Here is an 18,636-nt window from a genome sequence, read left to right as displayed (position 1 = left end):
TATAAATCTTGACAAATATCAAGCATTTATATTCTAGACTTTTGAATAAATTCAATGAAATATACCTAGAAAATATTATTAAATATACTTTATGGAACATAATTTCATATTGATTAAAAAACATATAATTTACTAGGCATTTACAATATTTCATAAATACGATTATAGAATAACAATATGTTACAAAGTTTTTATGTAATGTTACACTACTTTCTCATAATATTAAAATTGTCCTATTTCATTAAGAATATTCTTTAAAAACTGAAACTAAGTATTTTTTTGAGATAATACAAAACTGGTAAAACAAACGAATGACTCACAAATATTATCACAGACATAAAAAACACATGGAAGGCACTGAAAATTTCACGAAGATGTTTAACATAAATGGAAGAGAAGTGTTTCGATTTTTTGTAGTGCCTTAACCTGAATCCCTTTTATTTTAAAAATCAAAGTATATATTTAAAAGAGATGTTTATAACAAATCCTTAGTAATAAATATTGGAAGAACTGTCCAGTACCGAGAATTTATCAAGAAGAAGAAAACTAGATAAACTGCAATCATGAAAGAAATATTTTAGATAAAAATAAATAAAATTTTGCAGTATACGACATGACTAATTTTCTATGTCTGTACTGATAATTCTACGCATGATTATCGATATCGACATAAAATTAATAGCAATTCTAAAGTATTTCTTTTATCTGAATCAAACAAATAAGGAGAACTATCCATTAACAGCGAGACGCAAAGGGTAAGGATACAACGTGTGAATAATATTGTAAAATATGCGAAATCAAAATCAAATTCTGCGAACGCAGAAGTGCAAAAAATCCAAGTTAAAATCACAGGCTCGCACTTGATATGAGCAAAAAGTCGCAAATCGAAAACTAGTATATTGTGTCAGCGATAATGTGAGCTAAAGTATGAGCCAAAAGTCGTAAAAGATAAAAATAATAGAATTACATCGTGGACGAGTAGAAAACTTAAAGAACAAAATTAAAGTCACAATCTAAGAATTTCCTTTCATGAGCCAAAAATCGCAGAATCCTCTTCAAAAAAAAGCATAAAAATGAGAAAAAAAGGTCAATTTCCAATCAATAAAAAAATTCAGAGAACTAAAATATCCAAAAATTAAAATTGCAATATAATAATCGCATTTTGTATGAGTTCTAAGGAATCTACCATTTCAGAGTTTACAATTTTCTTCTGTCATCTTGTTCATAACAATTAATTTTATCCGAATTTCATTTTTCACAAGGCATCGTGTAATTTATTTCAAGAATAAAAAAATAACATAAAAGAAATTCTATTATTCGTGTTCTAAAATTTAAAAAATCTAAGATTAAAAAGATTATATGAAAAAATTAAATGTAAAAAGAAGAAAATTTCAAAGACAATGAATTAAAAAAAAAACAATAGATCTCGTTTACAATGCGAAAATTCGAAGAAAATCCAAGCCGAGTATTTATTGAAATACCAATACCGCAGCATCGAACTGCTCTACCCGATCAAAGTACTTTGCAGATAACTGATAAGGTACTCGATTCTCGTATGGTTCACTTACATAACTGTAGGCGTGTACTCAAAATTAGATAGTCGACATCCTCAGTCGCGATTTTTAGCTCACTTTTCGAATAAGCAATAAAATTTTGTAAAGCTCCATTCGCAGGGAATCAACTAAATTCAGTGGAATTACATGCATATGTGTAAGGTTAAGAGAAACCGTTGTACCACGAAGTGGAAAGTCTTCAACTTGAATCGATTTAAAAATAGAGTTAAACCTAAATGTCACTAACATTGAATAAAAGAAGTAACAGGAGTGTAGTAAAGCGAAGAATCGTTTAGAATCTCTTCTTCTCCAACACATATGCAGGAACGAGGAAAATCAAAGAAATTGGTCAGTGTTTAAATAAATGAAAACATTCCTTTAACCAAAGATATTCGCAATTATCAGAAGAACTACCATTTTTTATCATTTAGCTAAAACGTTATAAATCACAACGACTAGTCTAATTAAAACGTAATATCGTTGCTCACGAGAGAAGAAACGTTAAGGAAAACAAAGATTGATATAATGCAAACGAACGAGACACGTCATCATAGGTTCAACAGTTGCGATCATGAGTTCGCTTGTTCCCCAGGCGGTAAACGTTTCACGAAAGAAAGGGTTGATCGTGTTATAATTCATCCATTCACTATATCGATAATATTTCTTTTTACATTTTCATTTTTCGGACATATAACAATTATATAACATACGTACGATTTTGTTCGTTAATTAATCACACGCTGCACGTTGTTATCTCTTCAAGTTCACACGAAAAGTGGTCGGAATAAGATATCGCCTATTATTAGATTCGCTATTTCAGGATCTTGAATACTCTTCAGCACTCTCACCACTGCTCCGGGACATCATTATAAAATGTGAATCTCGTGTATCAAAGGAAAGAACTTTGCGAGGAACACTTGTGTTGCGATATATCACGAAAACACACAGAAGTTCGTTGAGACGACACTTTTTTAAAAATCGTTGCAGGCAAAAAGAAACACGAGTACACGAATCTAAATACGCAGGTAGCCAGAAAATAGAAGTAATACACTCGGTCGGTAACTTCTAAACACCATGGAGCACCACTTAAACACGTTATTCTTGAAAATCTTAGAACACAGGTTAAAATATGCGTGAACGGCGACGAGACTTGTTTGGGAACTGCAAGAAGAAACATGAACGAGAGAACATGTATAATTGTGCCCGAAGGGCCGAAGAACAAGTGAAACAAATAAAACTACCACGGCACGAATAAAATGAATCGATGAGAACAACCAACGAATGAACGAACGACCGATTAGAACGCACTTCAAATGTTGCAGATGAACATTACGAGCGACATACACGGACAGCACATATTACGGAATCGTTTCCAGCTACGATGCTATCAGAATGCATGGATTTCACTATTGTACACTTCGTAATACCACTATATAACTGTTTAGGCTTAGATACAGGTGCAGATGTATTCGTTCTCTCTCTTTTTCTATTATCTCCCTGTTTATCTTATACCAAGAATAAACAGAATAAATATGAAAAGGAAGAGGCGGTAGAATAAGGTAGACAGGGGAGAGGAAGAAAGGATAGAATGTGGTTTATAATATAAATGAGCACTATAAAATTAATAGTATATGTAAGAGACTAATTAAATGTATCATACAAAGGAGTATCACTTTAAAATGATATTATTCAAATCAGATTAATTCTAAGGAAATGTTCACAAATAAATACTGAAGCATTTTTTAAGAAATCAAATCTAGCTTCCAAAGAAAAAATGTTGCCAATACAAATGTTGAAACTTCACTAAAAATTACTCATATATACATATGGTGTTCTCAATGCACAGATAATTCATTTCGAATATTCCCGTACAAAATCAAAAATAGTATTCTATCCGAAAACGAGAAGAATAAATCTGAAGAAGGAGTAGAAGAAAGGTGGAGGAGAAGAAAGGATAGAATATACTATGCAATAAGAATTAACAGTATATGTACACAAATTCAAGCATAGCTATACAAGAGAATAAGGATAAATTACACACATTTACGTATATTGTTGAAAGAAAGGAAGATAAAAGAAAAGGATTGTGTATGTGTGGTCGTGTACGAATGTATGTACATATACATGCGCACGCGCGCTCGTATATGTGTATACGTGTATATGTAGATGTGCGCGTATGTGTATAAGAGAAAGAAAAAAAGAAAAAAGAACCTGAGAGACTACGTTTAGGCAATATTTTCTTCTACACCAACATTTCTTTTCGTCGATCACTAGTTATTTAAGAGTTTCTTACACTCCGTCGAGGAGCGTTCAACACGACCGGGGAATGTATCGGTTAGTTTCACCACACACATTTCTCTTCTCTTACCCGAAACTAGTCCGTGCGTATATTCCAGTTGCGGCAACCTATGGTGATTAAAAAAAGCACTCGCGTCTCACATTCGCGACCCCAACGATAAGGGTAAGTCGAAAATCGTACGGTCAGTCCAACGTTTTCAGGGCCGCCAGGTTAACGTCACGAAATCCACCGACACAACCATAGATCCCAAACGGTGGACGGACGGACGTAAGGACGGACGGCTGGCTGGCAGCAGGCAAGGCGGAATCACAGAGAGGTCCGGGGGGAGAGGCATTGAATACGGCGGGGTGAGGGTAAAGTTTTTGGGCGAGGGGCAGGTGGGGTTATAAGGGGACGGGGACGTAGGAGACAAAGTGGGGGGAAAACGAACGAGAACGAGCGAGCGACCGAACCGACTGACGACGTAGCGTCGCGGGGGACGGAGGTCTACGCTAGCTCAGGACCGTTACATTCAGGTCCCCTCAGTGCCACTACTTCTCGTCGAACACATATTTTTCCCTTTTTTTCTCATTTTTTTGATGTATATTATTATATCGTTGGATCTTAGATCTGTAAGATAATATAGACAGACTTTTAAATATAGTAAATTAATGGAAAATATGAAAAGTTTATTTTAGATAATAACGGCATGTTGGAAAGAGAGATCCATGTATACAACCCTAAAGATCTCCGCGACTTAAAGGTGATAGTTTAGAAACGTATTAACTATAATGTTGTAAGGTTTTACAATGTGTTGTATGAAATTGTTTGGTAAGTTCGTAGGATTCACAACACCAGAACTATAAAGTTTATGCTAAAGAAATTTAAGTTGAAGGTATATGAAAAAATATATAAATTTTGTTATCATACGAACTGGAATCCTCAATTATGCACATACATACATACATAATCTTATGATCATTCAAATTCCTAAAAATATATTGTCGATCTATGAAATTTCCATGAAAAATTATGAATTAGTTATTTTAATCACTAATAATTCTAGTGTTAACTTACATATATATATGACAAAACGCTGATCTATGCAAAATGCTGTTGTATGTATGTATGTATGTATGTATATATGTATGTATGTATGTATGTGTGGATAAAAACTGCTTTTAATTGACAATTAAATGTAACTGAGAAGAAACACTGGAAAAAGTATCATTATTTAACAAAAACGTTTGATCTCATATCTTGATGAAAAAATTAAGAAATGTTAGATGTTAGATCAAATGTTCAATTTCATCTTTTTATCATGAATTTATTATTTCTGTCCGACTATCATTTATTATGATATTTATAAAAATTTTTCTTTTTATGGCAAGAAACTAAGTATTCCAGTAGCGTATATACATTATATTTACATTTTTTTCAAATTTTATTGTTTACTATTATATATTTCATTATTCGTGCTATTCGATATACATATTTCAAGTACTGCTATTTACATTCAAATTTTCATTCATTTTTGTTACGCGTCCTTTAATCTAGGCTTTCACTTAGAATTCGGAATTTTTATGAACTAAATAGATAATACATCAGTACCTATTTAATACATTTAGTAAAAATGAAAAAGACAATGGGAAATATACTATGCCATACAAATACTTTAGATTTTTTATTGATATAAAATGATTCGATGTAAAGTACGATAAAAAGTAAAAGATGATTAGTCGAATGCAGATGATTTTAATTCTAAATAAAAAGTGGCATTATAGCTATAATAGGAGTAACTTTTAATCTTTAACATACATATCAAATTTCCTTTCTTACATATTTAACTAAAATATATATTCAAGAATATCTACATTTTACGATGTAACATTGAACATTCGTCCTCGAAATTTTTCATTCTTTAAGAAAGATACACGTAATCAGAATCTTCTCAATCATTTTACTAAAATCCTGAAATAGAAAATGACAAATCTCTGTAATTAAACCAATAACAAGAATATAAAGAGTTTGTTATCAAATATCATACCTTGCATCATTTATTATCATCAATTCAAATAAGTGCAAGAAATTCTTCTTTTCTTAAAAATCATTGATAATTGCTCTTATCTAACTATACTTCAATCCTGAAAAAATAGTCATATCAGCGGCAGTTGGTGTGTTAATTTCTACTATATAAAATTCGTCTTTCAAAAGCGTAGGTGCAAGTAAGTTAAGAGCGATGTATACGGCACTGTATCGGGCACAAGCAAACTCGCTGCCTTTGCGGCCGGGTAGAAGGGAAGAGAAGGGTTGGGTAGAGGGAAGAGCAGCGAAATGAAGAGGAGGGGCCGGGAGGGGCTGTGAATAGTACGGGTAGGGATGTCGGCCGTTGTCGGAGGAGGGTATATGGTTGATCCTGGCCGCGCACATATGAAGGTACGAGAGAGACGGGTAGAGCGTGTGAACGAGCAAAAAGGAACGGAACAGTGCAAGAGCCCGGCAACGATGCATTACTGGCATACGCATGGCAACGTCGCAAAAGGCTTCATGGACGCCAAGCAATCCACCAACACACAAGTATACGGAGAACGGCAGACCAGAGAAGGAAAGAATCCCGTTTTACTGAGTTGAAGGAGATAGAAAGAAGGGGAAGAGGGGGGGGGACAAATACACGAGAGAATGAGAGATCTACCGAGTCTTAAACAGGCTACGAAGTTTTCCACTGATCTCTTGAGATTTCAGAAAAACGTTTGACATATTCTAAATACATACATGTATTTGTATATGTACGCGTACGAAATAGTTTCGTTTCACTAACTTACTTCATGTATATAATATACGTTGTATTGCATACTCGAATGTATTATTATCCATACATTATATCATTTCTCTTATGCCAATATCGTGAATGTACTATTCAATAGATTATAGAAATTCTCGATTAAATATAAAATAAATGAAATGATGAATCAAGTAGAGTATAATCACTGTTGTTATACTACGTTTGTTGTGCCACGTCCAGCATTTTATATAATTTATAGAGTCGAGATTTGAAGAAGACATTAAGTTCGCTTCTTTACCGAAAAATAAAAAATTTGTACATTCATCATTTTGGCATAAGGGGTTTCACCATTTATTATACAATTCCTATTATTGTGATATGTTTCGGTTTCGAACTTTACCATATTACAACATGGAAACATATAATAATTATGAGAATAGTTTATATATATAATAAATAAATTGCATGTTAATAAAACGAAATTATGTAATAAAATATATTAGTAATCTTATAGATTGCGGATGTTTGAGCTTTTATGGGAAATTTAAAGATGCAAAAATGCATGTACAGGATGCATATATAAATGTAAAAATAAACAAAATATTCGAAAAAGTAGTCGTTATAATATTTAGTGGACGGATCAAACCTTTGCTTAGATTTCATATCATTGAATGTGTTCATAAAAATATGAATTTACATAAACACCCATAATCTATTTATAACTTCAAAATCTTTGAATCTAAAAAATGAATTATTTATCTTGTAAGCCAGAATTTACAGTAATGCTTATACCACACAAGCTTATAATGCAACTTAAAATTGATGAAAATATACTTTAAAGTACATAAACAAATCCAAAAACTTGCAAGTTTGCAAAACAAGAAAACGATGAACTATTTCATACTGCAAATTTAAAATTTGTTTCGAAATAAACGAAATATGTAATATGGTATATCTGTAAAACCAAGCCCAAACATCAAGAATCCAGGGGCGTAGACTACACAAATTGGTTTCTTTACATATTATTCCTTCATTATCGATATAACCGACTTTAATGCTGAATCATCGTTTCTCCCTGTTTTATTTCGTTAAATACGAATACACCTTGTCGCGATGTATTTAAAATATTTCTCGAATCGATACATTACGCTCCTTATAATGAGAAATAATAACAGAAGTGGAACTGTAAAACAATAACACTGATTACTCGATGGCGAAAGGGTGTGGCAACGCCATTGAGTCGTTACACGCAGGAATAGAGCAAGTAGTGGGATAATACGTGCGATTGCGTATATTTGTGTGCGCGCACGCGTACATATATATATGTATGTAAGTGAATAAGCGAGAAAGAAAGAAAGAAAGAATGATGCCGCGTGGAAAGGAGAAAGAAACTGACTGAAGTGCAAAAGAAATAGACAGAATAAGAAGCGAGACGACCGTAAAAAAAGAGCAACAAAAATGAAGAGAGAAAGAGAAAGAGGGAGATGGTAGAAGTGGCGGAAACTCAGAGCGGTGGAGTGCGGATGGGGACAAGGATGAACCACCTTAAAGGGGATAGCATGAATCATAAGTAATCAATATTATACCTACGACCGATATAGAAAAATTTTGAGTGATACTTAACTCCTATACCATCTAAAAAAAATTGCTATTTTAAAATTTAATTTCATTTCTGAAATGTTACTTGTGATTATAATAATTAAGTATCTTTGATTTGAAAAATATGTTCTAAAATAATATGGCCGTTTCCTTTATTGCCGTCTTCACATATATACCGGGGATATATATGCTGTTTTTATTAAATTTAAAATATTCTTTCGTCCGTAATTTCATATTCTTATATACATATTTTTAATCAATTGCAAATATATATATATATATAGTACATATGTAGTCGTATTATTCCATGATTTGAATCTTTTCTTTAAATAGAATTGGAATTCATATTTAGGGAAAATGTAAAATATTTATTATAATTCTTAAATTATAATTTATGTATATAGTAATGTCATTAATAATAAGTTGCTTTATTTTGATGTAAAATAACAACCATGGTATAAATCGGTATGAAATAACATTAGTAATAGAAACGTAGAATATATGACTAGAATCGTGTAAAAATAATTCATATGTTAATCCTCATTCTTATAAAGAAATGAAAAATGTGAATTATTTTGTATGTTTTTTTGTATTGTAATCAACTTTCTGGTTATAATTGTAGCTATGCGCTGAATTTATGAGAAGTTTGCAAAATAAAAATAATATTAAAACAAGAAAGTATAAAATAATTTAAAAATAATTTATTAATTTTTGATAATTTTATCGTTTACATGCATATGTTAGTTTTTTTAATATTTTGATCATATGAGAAACTATACTACAAATTTTCGTAATATTATCAACTAGCAATTAATAAAAATCATACCATAAGCATGAGACGATTTCAGTTATTTCACTATAAGCAAAATTTTATGTCATATAATACGGACGTTGCTAATACCGTTATGCAGTTTTTCCCCACATACATACTTAAGTAGTTTATTGCGTTCACAAAATATTCTTAAAAATAGAGTAATATAATATACAAGAATAAAAAAATTTATATAATGATATTGATTTAATTAATTTAATGATATTGATTATTGATATAATTGTCATGTTTGTTAACTTCTTTTCAAAACAATATATTTTTAATATTACTTTCATGAAATTTTTACTGCAAGCAACTTCAAATATTTCTGTATATTTTTATTTGATATGAAGTTATGCTTTTTCTTTTATAAAATGGTAATCATGTTCGATACATGTTAAATATGTTCAGTTTTACATAAAAGGAAAATTGATTCCAAACATGTATTTACTGATGCGTGATATAATTTCTTTAAGTCTTATATTAGTATTTTATCTACTTTTATTATCTATAATTTGTTGAAACTATATTTCTTGTTTAATACTTCCATTAACTTGTTTAAATAAATTATTCAATACATTTTATTTTTGCAGTAATAATATATCAGTAGGACGACATTATTGTAAAGCAAGGGTTAATTATATTTTGTATGTACATATATACATTTATAATTAATATTATTTAACGTTCTACAAATTTGGTAACTGTTTTCAAGCAGACATATTTATTTCTTCGTTAAATCGTAACGGTTGACTTGTGTGGTATAATCCATACATCTGAGCTAATATATTAATAGCAGCTACATCTCTTGCTTCTGAAATGGTTTGTCCAAAACCTACAAATGTAATTAATTAATTATTTGTTATAAGATACTTGTGCCTTTCAAATATTTAAAAATATTACCTGAACCTAAATATTCTTTGTTTGCATAAATTCCAATATGATAGGCAGCTAAAAGTGTATTTCTTCCAGTTTGTCCAATAAGTCTTGCTTCTATAGGTGTTTTCTTCTCTGTAGAAATGACATCATTTAACATTTCGAATGGTTTAGTTGGGCACCATATTTCAGTTAGATCTTTGCTTGCTAATCCTACTATCAAAAAATCTCTGACAAAAGCACTTGTGTGATCAATATTAACGCTTTCAGCAAGTGCTCCCACGAGTGCTGTAAATGTTTGTGCCAATGTTTCTTGGGACACAGGATGTTCCTAAATAATATATAATAAAGTTATTAGTTTATAACAGAACAATGAATTACTAAAATAGTTAAGTTATATACAAACACTAGTTAAAATGATGTCTTTTGTTCCAATATGTAAAGCTGCTGTAGCTAATATCTCTTGAGACAAAAGATAGTCATGAAGTGCCCTAAAATATAAGTGAATATATTAGGAATGAATTTAGAAATTCAAATCTGCAGTTTATATAACATGAAAATTTTGTTTTTTGATTATAGCTGATACATTTTTTATAATACTTATGTGCATACACAAATACATATCATACAGCTTATACATACATAATACCAATTTCAGGAAGACGTGGTAAACTTTTATTTAAATACTTCTTTACAACTGCTGAAGTTATTTCTCTCCCTTTTTTAATATATTCTTCGTTATGTTGCACATCTAGTTTAGGATCCTCTATTCCCATATTTTCCTGCTTTTTTAATTCATCAAGGATATATGATTTGTGTATAAAAGCTTGATTCAATTTCTCAATATCGAATTTTTCTGAAAGTCTTTGATTAAATGCATATATTTCTATATTTCTATTCCACTCAATAAAATTACTACGTTTTGGTTCAGGTTGAGGTGGTAACCTCCTTTTTCTTTGGGTTATTTCAAATTGAGTTGGAGCAACCCATCGCTGAATATATCTGCAAACTATATTTGCAATTAAGATATTATATACTCATTTTCTCATACATTAGAGTTTTTATCCATATATTTACCTCCATAATTTACATACTTTATGCTCGTAAGACTTTGGAAACATAATTGTAACCTATTCATATTTTTATTTTATAAGAAATATAATTGAGTTTTTGTCAAAATATAAGTTTTCACTTCAAATGAGAATTGTTTCTATTAATGCTATAAATGCAGATTAAAATATTAAAACTGTTCATTTATTTTAATATTGTTTACAATATACTACGATTACAACCATAGAACTATAAGAATAGAATACGTCAGTGCGTAAGAAAGAGAACGCTGCATAGAGGCCGTCCAACAACTCCTATTGAGGGAGATATCGCCATTTTGATGTATTTTAATTCCCTTATTAACCGTATGGTTCTAGTACTATCATGAAACTGCCTTAATGCAAATGCACATTTAGTGATTTACGCTGCTTTACAACGGGCGACAGAAACTTTCACTAGGCTGCCATATATCAGAATAGAAAAGAGAGGCGGGTAGAAAAAAACAGAAACGTCTATACGATCGTGATTTGCTTAGGAGAAAAGTGTATGTGGTAAAGATGTTTTGTGTATGTATTGTGCTGGATTGCAGTAGTAAATATAAATACAACAAAAAATATTCGTTATTTAAAATCTCCAAAAACGTGGATTTAAAAAAAAAGTAATTGCAAGCCATTTCTGAAATAACACAATTAAGATCATTATAACCGATGCGTCAAAAACATTTTAAAGACAAATATATAATAAGAAAAAATGCGATTCAAAGATACAATTATTGCAACATACTGTCTGCGAAATTAGTACTGTTTTGTGTATGTTTATGTTGTTATAGTAATAAATACAAAATATTGAATGCATATATAAAAAATTGTTCATTTATTTTAAATATTAATTTTTCATTGTTTAATTTAGTTAAATTATCTTCTACTATATTAAGGGGTAAAAAATCTTTTTTCATTAATAATCTAACTCGAAGATGCAATCTGATATTTCCATTTTTATAAAACTAGCTTTATTTTGTTCTTTGTTGTAAACAAAATTCAGTTCTGTAGTGTTTATTTTTTACCTGATAACTGTTTCATTTATTCTAAAATGTTTTCAATAAATAAATTTACAACAAAATTTACCTCCGATGATTAAGTACCTCCTTTGGTTTTGAAATTTGAAAATGGTTATTTTGCGCCAAATAACGCATTGGTCGCGATCATCCTACTGTGCTCTTGGCTGCTGTGACGCATGCGCACTGAAAAAATTGTATGATAGCGCCATGCAACTTGTAAGGGAATATAACAAAATGATGACATCCCCACCACTAAAAATTGGGCGAGTTGTCAGACTTGTATATAAGTCCATGATTTTTACATTGAGTCGTGTATCTATTAATTTGTTATCTTACAGTGATTTCAAGTAATATCATAATATCTATAAATTGTGTCATTAATTGAAACGCATATTTTGATAAAATTTACGCGATTAAAATTGTATTAAGTTTTGATAATTATATTTAATAATAATCAATTTCACATTATAACTAAATTAATAAAATTTTTTTTATGTGGAAAGGTCAGTCAATGTATTTTTATATTAACCAGTGTGTATAACAAAATGTTGATTCTGTGTAATATAATTAAATAAATCGACAACAATTTTGCTTAAAAAATAAAATTTAATTCATGAACATTATCATAACCGCGAAACTGATTAATATTAAATAATGTTTAAATCAAATCAAGAACCAGACATACCTGCAGCACTAGGTCTGTTATCACATTTAACAAACGATGAACTGAAGGAATTATTAAACGATGATTCAAAATTTGAAGATATTGTAAAAGATGTAAAGCAGGTAATTAAATTGTTACTAGAGGTATTTTACGTTTCCAATTTATAATTTTTCTATGTGTGGAATTTTATGTAATTCACATCTTTTCTTTCTATCAGTTTAAGAATTTAGAAACTGAAAAAGAATTATTAATGGCAAGTAATACATCTCTGGCAGAGTTTAATTTATCAAAACAACCAGAATTACAAGAAGGTAAACAAATATTAAAGGAACTTAGTGAAAAAGGAAGTAGATTATGCATGAGCGTAAAAGAAAAATTGGATGAGATAAGTATGTATTCTTTCTTTTTCCCTGTACTAGTACTAGTTATATATTCTATATAATATATAAATAATAACTAACACTTATTATATTTTTTCTAATATTTACAGAAAATAAGTCTGGGGAAATGACTGCTGATACTGCATTAGATTTATTGCAAACAGCAGCAGCGGAAATTGAAGAAGAATCCGAAGTATGACTTAATACTATTATAATTATTAATACATTGCCATTCTCATATTTCATTTTGTTAATTTTTATTATATTTATATTTCTTCTTTTATCATTCTTTCCAGAAAGATTTATATGAAACTCATTTGTTTGGCAATGTGTTAAAATTCTTGAACATAATTTGTGATTTCTACAAAGTAATATTTGTATTTTTTAATATACAGACCATAGCTGAAAAATTTCTGGCTGGAGATATGGAAGTAGATGAATTTTTAGAACAATTTTTATCACGTCGAAAATTAATGCATCTACGTAAAGTTAAAGTAGATAAATTGAGAGAGTTAATAAGAAAATCACATACTGCTGTTGGTCCTGGATATCCAATAGCTAGTAATTTTAGAAGTCTAGCTCCTGCTGTTCCTTATCCAGCTGGACCTGTTTCAATGCCAATGCCTGTACCATCTGGTTTTCCATATTTTAAACCATACTAAGTTACATTTATTAGAATACAGCATTGTATTGCAATCAGTTAAGTTCTTAAATATTGAATTTTCTTTAATGTATAAGAAATACGTAATTTTAATTAACAATATTTTTAAGTGATTAACGCATATGATATATCAAAATATTTGTAACATTTAATTAATAGATAATATAATTAAGATAATTTACAACCAATGTATTAGATTTTGTAATGTTATTGTGATATATTAAAATAGATTCGTTTTCTGAAATAAATATGTTAAAATATATAATATAAACTGTATGTACACGTTTTTGATATTGGGGTTAATGAAATAAACATGTAAATGTTATCATGTTCCACATAGACATATTTTTCATCATAATTTTCTTCTTATATCTGTTCTTTATGTAAATAAAGACTAATTTTAAACATACAATTGTTACTTATTTCTATGCTTCCGTGCAGCTTTAAACTCCTCATATTTCCTATTATTTATGCGTTCATAAATGAAGATTACTATTGTCATCAATATTAATAAAATTATTATAACAAGTAGATCTGGATTGTTGTGTGTACTTCCCATAATTTCCATATTTATCTTTTTTTTTTCATTTGTTAATAGATTCTTTTGAAATGTATCACTATAATGTTGCTGTACCCACTCATCAAAATTAAAAATGTTTCTAGGTTGATTTTTATGTAGTTGGATGTTTTTTGGTTTAAACCTCTCATATCTTTTATTTTTCAAACTCTGCAAATCCTGATTAATTAGTTGAGTTCTATCATATTGTTTACGTGTTTCATATTTACTAAGTACGTCATATGCATTTGAAATTTCATGAAACATTTCTTTTGCAGATTCACTTTTATTCTTGTCAGGATGAAATTTTAATGTCAATTCATAATATGCAGACTTTATTTCATTATAAGTTGCAGTTGGTTGCAATCCCAACGTCTCATAATGCGTTTTAGTCTTTGTAGCTAGATTTGCCATTACAGGTAGTGATAACATAGATTGTTTTACACATTTAAACAGAACTCCTTTATTTGCATCTATCAAAAAGCAATGAATAAGCATGTTCTTCAACGTTTAGTCTTTATTACTATAAGCTTATTTTCATATACTGTGAACAGTAAAGATTATTTTATAAATTTATGTACACTTTGTCATATCTTATAGCAAAATATTTCATGTTTTGTTAAAAGATTGATATAATCTATAACCTAAAAAGAAAAAAAGAATAGTTAATTAAATGTTACAGTATATTAGAAATTATGAGTAAAACATTATTATGTATTAATATGAAATTATCATATTAGCTAACCAACATAACCATTGTCTGAATATATAAATGTATCTATATTCAATAGTATTTGCTTTATACAAGAGTATATTATTATCATATATTACAGTAATCAATATTAATTTGATTGGATCTCTTCAAATTTATGACATATTATGTACAATTTATTCGTAATGTTTTTAGACAACTTTTATGAAATATAATTTGAATTATATTTAATATATAATAATAATAATGAAATATAACAAATTGATATTGAAAGACCTTTATGGACTTACAAAATTAGACAGAATATCGTTAATTATCAGAAATGTTGTAATCTAGATTAATAGTCAGGTACAAATTGTTACATGGTTTTTTGGATAAAAAGATAAATTGTTGTTATCGGTAAATTATGATATATGTCTTCAATATTAAATAAATAATCTCTTTGTTTTGTCACACGCATTTATTTAATTAACATTAATTAACTAATTTAATGAAATCTTATGATGCATGAAATAATTTCCAAATTTATAATTAATTTTAAAATGCATACATTTTAATCTTACCACTTTAGAAACTTAATAATAAACGAATAAAAGATTATTTGAATATTGTTTAGTAATTAAAGTAAACAACACTCTTTTGTTAGAACAGATTACAAGTAAATATATATGTATATAATAAATAATCTGTGTTATTAAATATAGATTATTGTGACGTAAAATATATCTAAATATAAAACAGAATATCAGAATTTTATAACATTTAAATGTTGCGTCAAAAATAATAGAACAGATTCGCGATCATCTTTATGGTATCAAGGCAGATACACAATAGTTTTATCATTGAGATGTTAGCATAATGAATGTTTATTTATTCCATAATATCGAATATTTGTTATGGCATAAAAAATGTAAATAATATATTATTCTTTTTTATGTAAAAAAAGACCATTGCATTCTATTTAGTTGTCACATACATGAACACTTCGTAAAAATAATTAATGGCAGATCTACGTGTAAATCTACATGTAAACTTTCCAAAAGAACTATTAAATTTATTTTGATTATCATACGATTGTATGGATCAGGTTAACTGGTGATGATAAGTGTACTAAAAATTTAATCTATGCAAAATGTTTTGTATGTGGCTAAATGTCAACGCAATTATGTGTGTGTATTATGCTGCAATGGAACATAATATGACTTTTTATTGAGTTAAGAAAATATACATATTATTAAAAAACATTAACAATGCCAAACCGAACTGAAATTGGTAAATAAATTAATTTATATATATAAGAGGAAAAATATAAAAAAATAAACATATTTTATATAAATTTTATATTTAGGTGTTATTCCTGATAATTTAAGGCACGAGGAAACAATAGTTCAAATAGCAGAAGCTCTCGACAATCTAGATTCTGCTGTTAATTATATATTTGAGTCTATTGATAAAAGGCTTTTTCAAAATGGTCAAAGGTACTTTTCTTCTATATTACTAAATATTTTAGGAATTAAAATTTTTTTAATTTATACAAAAATGTTAATACATTTTTTTTCTAGATTGTCAAATGTTAAAGATAGGGCCACAAAACTTCAAGATCGATTAAAATATTTACAAACTAACTTAAATTTAAAAGCTGTAAAAATGTTTTCTGCTGCAAGGTATCCTGCTAGTCACACATACAAAGAATATGAATTGGCTATACCGCCTCAGTGTGATGATATCAATAAGATACCAAAAGTTTACAAATGTTCTGTACCTATAAGAGATATTCCTGAAACATATCTATCTTCTAATTGTAAAACAGAAGATGGCCAATATGTATCAAATAATAATCTGCAAGAAAAGCTACAATTTTATCATGTTCGATCTAAATCTAATAAAGAACTTTATACAGATAACAACGAAGTGACATTTCCTTTTGAATTATCTTCGATCAATTCTCTATTGTTCAGTAGTATGGACAATCCATATAAGATATCTACTAAACAGACTTCCCACAAATTAAATGACAAACAGCAAATAGAAGATGCACCAGATTCAATTATACAACCATGGTTATCATCAGAAATGGATTTATCTAGTAGTTATCTATATACACCAACCTTAGGAGAGGTAAGATCTTTTATTAAAATTTAATTTTAATATTGTTTAATTACAATATATTACTTATAAAATGTAAAGAAGGATACAGAACATATTGTCACATGAAATATTCTATCATGCAGGTGCCACAGATAAATGTGCCGCTAATACTTCCGGATCTACCTGGAATTGTAGACGATGAAAAATTCGTTTTAGACTTTAATTCTCAAAGTCCTATTGCACCTTCCTCAGCAGTAACCACTCCTACGGTTCGGCTTGATCTACCAACTCCAACATCAACAATAGACGAGAAGGATTCGAGTACAAAACATGACCGAACTATCCCAAACTTACCTGGCTTTGCCGATACCGATTTCTCAAAAGATTCTACTGAGCCTGCTCCACCACCTCCTCCTCCTCCCTTGATCGCATCAGACACGTCGACTTCTGCTTCTTCGAACTCTAAGACTGATAGCCGTTCCTCATTAGTCTCATCGTTGTTAGATCCATCGATACCACCGCCACCGCCACCGCCACTACCACCGCCACCTCTTTCTCCTCCACCGCCTCCACCGCCACTGCCTCCAGCTGAATCCAAAACAACCATTCCTGAATCTCAAACTAAAGATTCAGACAAAAAGAAAATTGTTAAGGATCTGAATAAAGCAATCAAACCGGATGTCAGATCTAATTTAATGGAAGCTATTCGCAACGCTGGTGGTATAGGAAGGGCGAAACTGAGACATACTGTACCACCAGAGGAAAAAGAAGGAAATCGTTGGTCCTCTGCATCCGTTGGAGGAGATTTAATGGCTGATTTGCACGCAAAATTAGCACTCAGAAGGAAGGGAATCGCTGGTTCCGGAGGTAGTGCTCTCGAAAGAATGTCCAGCTTGATTCCTCCTCCTCCCAAACCAAGCGATGCAGTTGCGTCAGATAGAAATTCGGCCACCAGCGAGTACGACTCTCAACCAGATACCGATGATTGGGACGAGTAACGCTACTCGATATTGTTAATTATGTACAGTTTCTAATTCAAATTTCATTCACTTATCATATTTAACATTTCATGTATAGTTCCATTCATAAATTATTGGAAACTTACTTGGGAAATTTATAACAAAATAGAATTTATGTTATAAAATAATCTAATTTTGTAAAACATGTTAGTATTTGTATATTTGTTAATTGTATATATACATATATTATGCAGAAAAGATCTAAAATTATACATTGAATTCATTATTTTTAATAATTATATTTCAAATTCATTTTTTGTAATTTTTATTAACGATTTCATTAAATAATTTCAATTTTAAAAACTTGTACATTTATGTACATTAAAGTTTTTTGACAATTTTTCCCTCCATTGAACTTTGCTCTTGTTTTATCTTTTAATCTTCTTCACATAATCCTAAAAAAGAATACTTAATTACATGTGGTGAAAATAATGCCCAAAGTTGGAATTAAAAGGGTTCCTGGGTGTCTTTAGTAATAGTAAAGACACTTAATTGAATTAAAAATAAATTCTAATAGAATTTTACCATTTTTCTAAAATGGAATCTTCGT

At 29.6% G+C, this 18,636-nt stretch overlaps 5 protein-coding genes across 19 annotated transcripts in view; 2 read left to right on the top strand and 3 right to left on the bottom strand.

Annotated features, from left to right (window-relative positions):
- Nucleotides 1-4,150, bottom strand: part of Smr (nuclear receptor corepressor smrter) — a 72,667-nt gene extending 68,517 nt beyond the window's left edge. For 8 of the 12 annotated variants that reach the window (XM_076621560.1, XM_033343398.2, XM_033343396.2 and 5 more), the window contains exon 1: nt 2,268-2,409. The gene's annotated coding sequence lies outside the window, so the exon portion shown is untranslated. Of the gene's footprint in view, nt 1-2,267; nt 2,410-3,764 lie in introns of those variants that run through there. The other 4 variants (XM_076621561.1, XM_033343393.2, XM_033343389.2 and 1 more) reach the window with 2 other exon arrangements.
- A 5,490-nt stretch (nt 4,151-9,640) lies between these two features.
- On the bottom strand, nt 9,641-11,316 carry mRpL44 (mitochondrial ribosomal protein L44). The gene is made up of 5 exons (XM_033343459.2): nt 10,977-11,316; nt 10,542-10,908; nt 10,306-10,390; nt 9,927-10,230; nt 9,641-9,858 (listed from the first exon to the last, which is right to left on the bottom strand). The coding sequence occupies exons 1-5, from the start codon at nt 11,035-11,037 to the stop codon at nt 9,734-9,736; spliced, it is 942 nt and encodes a 313-aa protein (XP_033199350.1). The 5' UTR covers nt 11,038-11,316; the 3' UTR covers nt 9,641-9,733.
- A 1,019-nt stretch (nt 11,317-12,335) lies between these two features.
- Vps37B (vacuolar protein sorting 37B) lies at nt 12,336-13,987 on the top strand. Its single transcript, XM_033343461.2, has 4 exons — nt 12,336-12,792; nt 12,888-13,059; nt 13,161-13,243; nt 13,446-13,987. Exons 1-4 carry the CDS (start codon nt 12,661-12,663, stop codon nt 13,710-13,712), a joined length of 654 nt encoding a protein of 217 aa, XP_033199352.1. The 5' UTR covers nt 12,336-12,660; the 3' UTR covers nt 13,713-13,987.
- LOC117161730 (uncharacterized) lies at nt 13,840-15,709 on the bottom strand. Of its 4 annotated transcripts, none has more exons than XM_033343464.2 (2): nt 15,530-15,709; nt 13,840-14,911 (listed from the first exon to the last, which is right to left on the bottom strand). In XM_033343464.2, the coding sequence occupies exon 2, from the start codon at nt 14,763-14,765 to the stop codon at nt 14,127-14,129; it is 639 nt and encodes a 212-aa protein (XP_033199355.1). In that variant the 5' UTR covers nt 14,766-14,911; nt 15,530-15,709; the 3' UTR covers nt 13,840-14,126. The 4 variants fall into 4 exon arrangements, with proteins under 4 accessions (XP_033199355.1, XP_033199353.1, XP_033199358.1 ...); XM_033343462.2 differs by having other exon boundaries at nt 15,543-15,709; XM_033343467.2 differs by lacking the exon at nt 15,530-15,709 and adding an exon at nt 15,270-15,393.
- Nucleotides 15,710-15,946: 237 nt separating this feature from the next.
- LOC117161724 (WASH complex subunit 1) lies at nt 15,947-18,389 on the top strand. Its single transcript, XM_033343457.2, has 4 exons — nt 15,947-16,251; nt 16,328-16,457; nt 16,542-17,097; nt 17,211-18,389. The coding sequence occupies exons 1-4, from the start codon at nt 16,230-16,232 to the stop codon at nt 18,063-18,065; spliced, it is 1,563 nt and encodes a 520-aa protein (XP_033199348.1). The 5' UTR covers nt 15,947-16,229; the 3' UTR covers nt 18,066-18,389.
- Nucleotides 18,390-18,636: the final 247 nt, after the last annotated feature.

This window comes from Bombus vancouverensis, chromosome 9 (genome assembly GCF_051014615.1).
Source record: "Bombus vancouverensis nearcticus chromosome 9, iyBomVanc1_principal, whole genome shotgun sequence".
In the NCBI taxonomy this organism is placed as follows: Eukaryota; Metazoa; Arthropoda; class Insecta; order Hymenoptera; family Apidae; genus Bombus; species Bombus vancouverensis.
The sequence above is the reverse complement of the archived record's forward strand: the minus strand, read 5'-3'. Positions and strand labels throughout refer to the sequence as shown.

Bases quoted from the DNA above. Each gene is read 5' to 3' on its own strand.
- LOC117161730 (XM_033343464.2), bottom strand. From the start codon at position 14,765: ATGCTTATTCATTGCTTTTTGATAGATGCAAATAAAGGAGTTCTGTTT.
- Vps37B (XM_033343461.2), top strand. From the start codon at position 12,661: ATGTTTAAATCAAATCAAGAACCAGACATACCTGCAGCACTAGGTCTG. The intron at 12,793-12,887 runs GTAATTAAATTG...TCTTTCTATCAG, and splicing joins TTGTAAAAGATGTAAAGCAG to TTTAAGAATTTAGAAACTGA. The intron at 13,060-13,160 runs GTATGTATTCTT...TAATATTTACAG, and splicing joins AGAAAAATTGGATGAGATAA to AAAATAAGTCTGGGGAAATG.
- mRpL44 (XM_033343459.2), bottom strand. From the start codon at position 11,037: ATGAATAGGTTACAATTATGTTTCCAAAGTCTTACGAGCATAAAGTAT. The intron at 10,231-10,305 runs GTTTGTATATAA...TATATTATTTAG, and splicing joins AAGACATCATTTTAACTAGT to GAACATCCTGTGTCCCAAGA. The intron at 9,859-9,926 runs GTAATATTTTTA...TTACATTTGTAG, and splicing joins CAAAGAATATTTAGGTTCAG to GTTTTGGACAAACCATTTCA.
- LOC117161724 (XM_033343457.2), top strand. From the start codon at position 16,230: ATGCCAAACCGAACTGAAATTG. The intron at 16,252-16,327 runs GTAAATAAATTA...TTTTATATTTAG, and splicing joins GCCAAACCGAACTGAAATTG to GTGTTATTCCTGATAATTTA. The intron at 17,098-17,210 runs GTAAGATCTTTT...TCTATCATGCAG, and splicing joins ATACACCAACCTTAGGAGAG to GTGCCACAGATAAATGTGCC.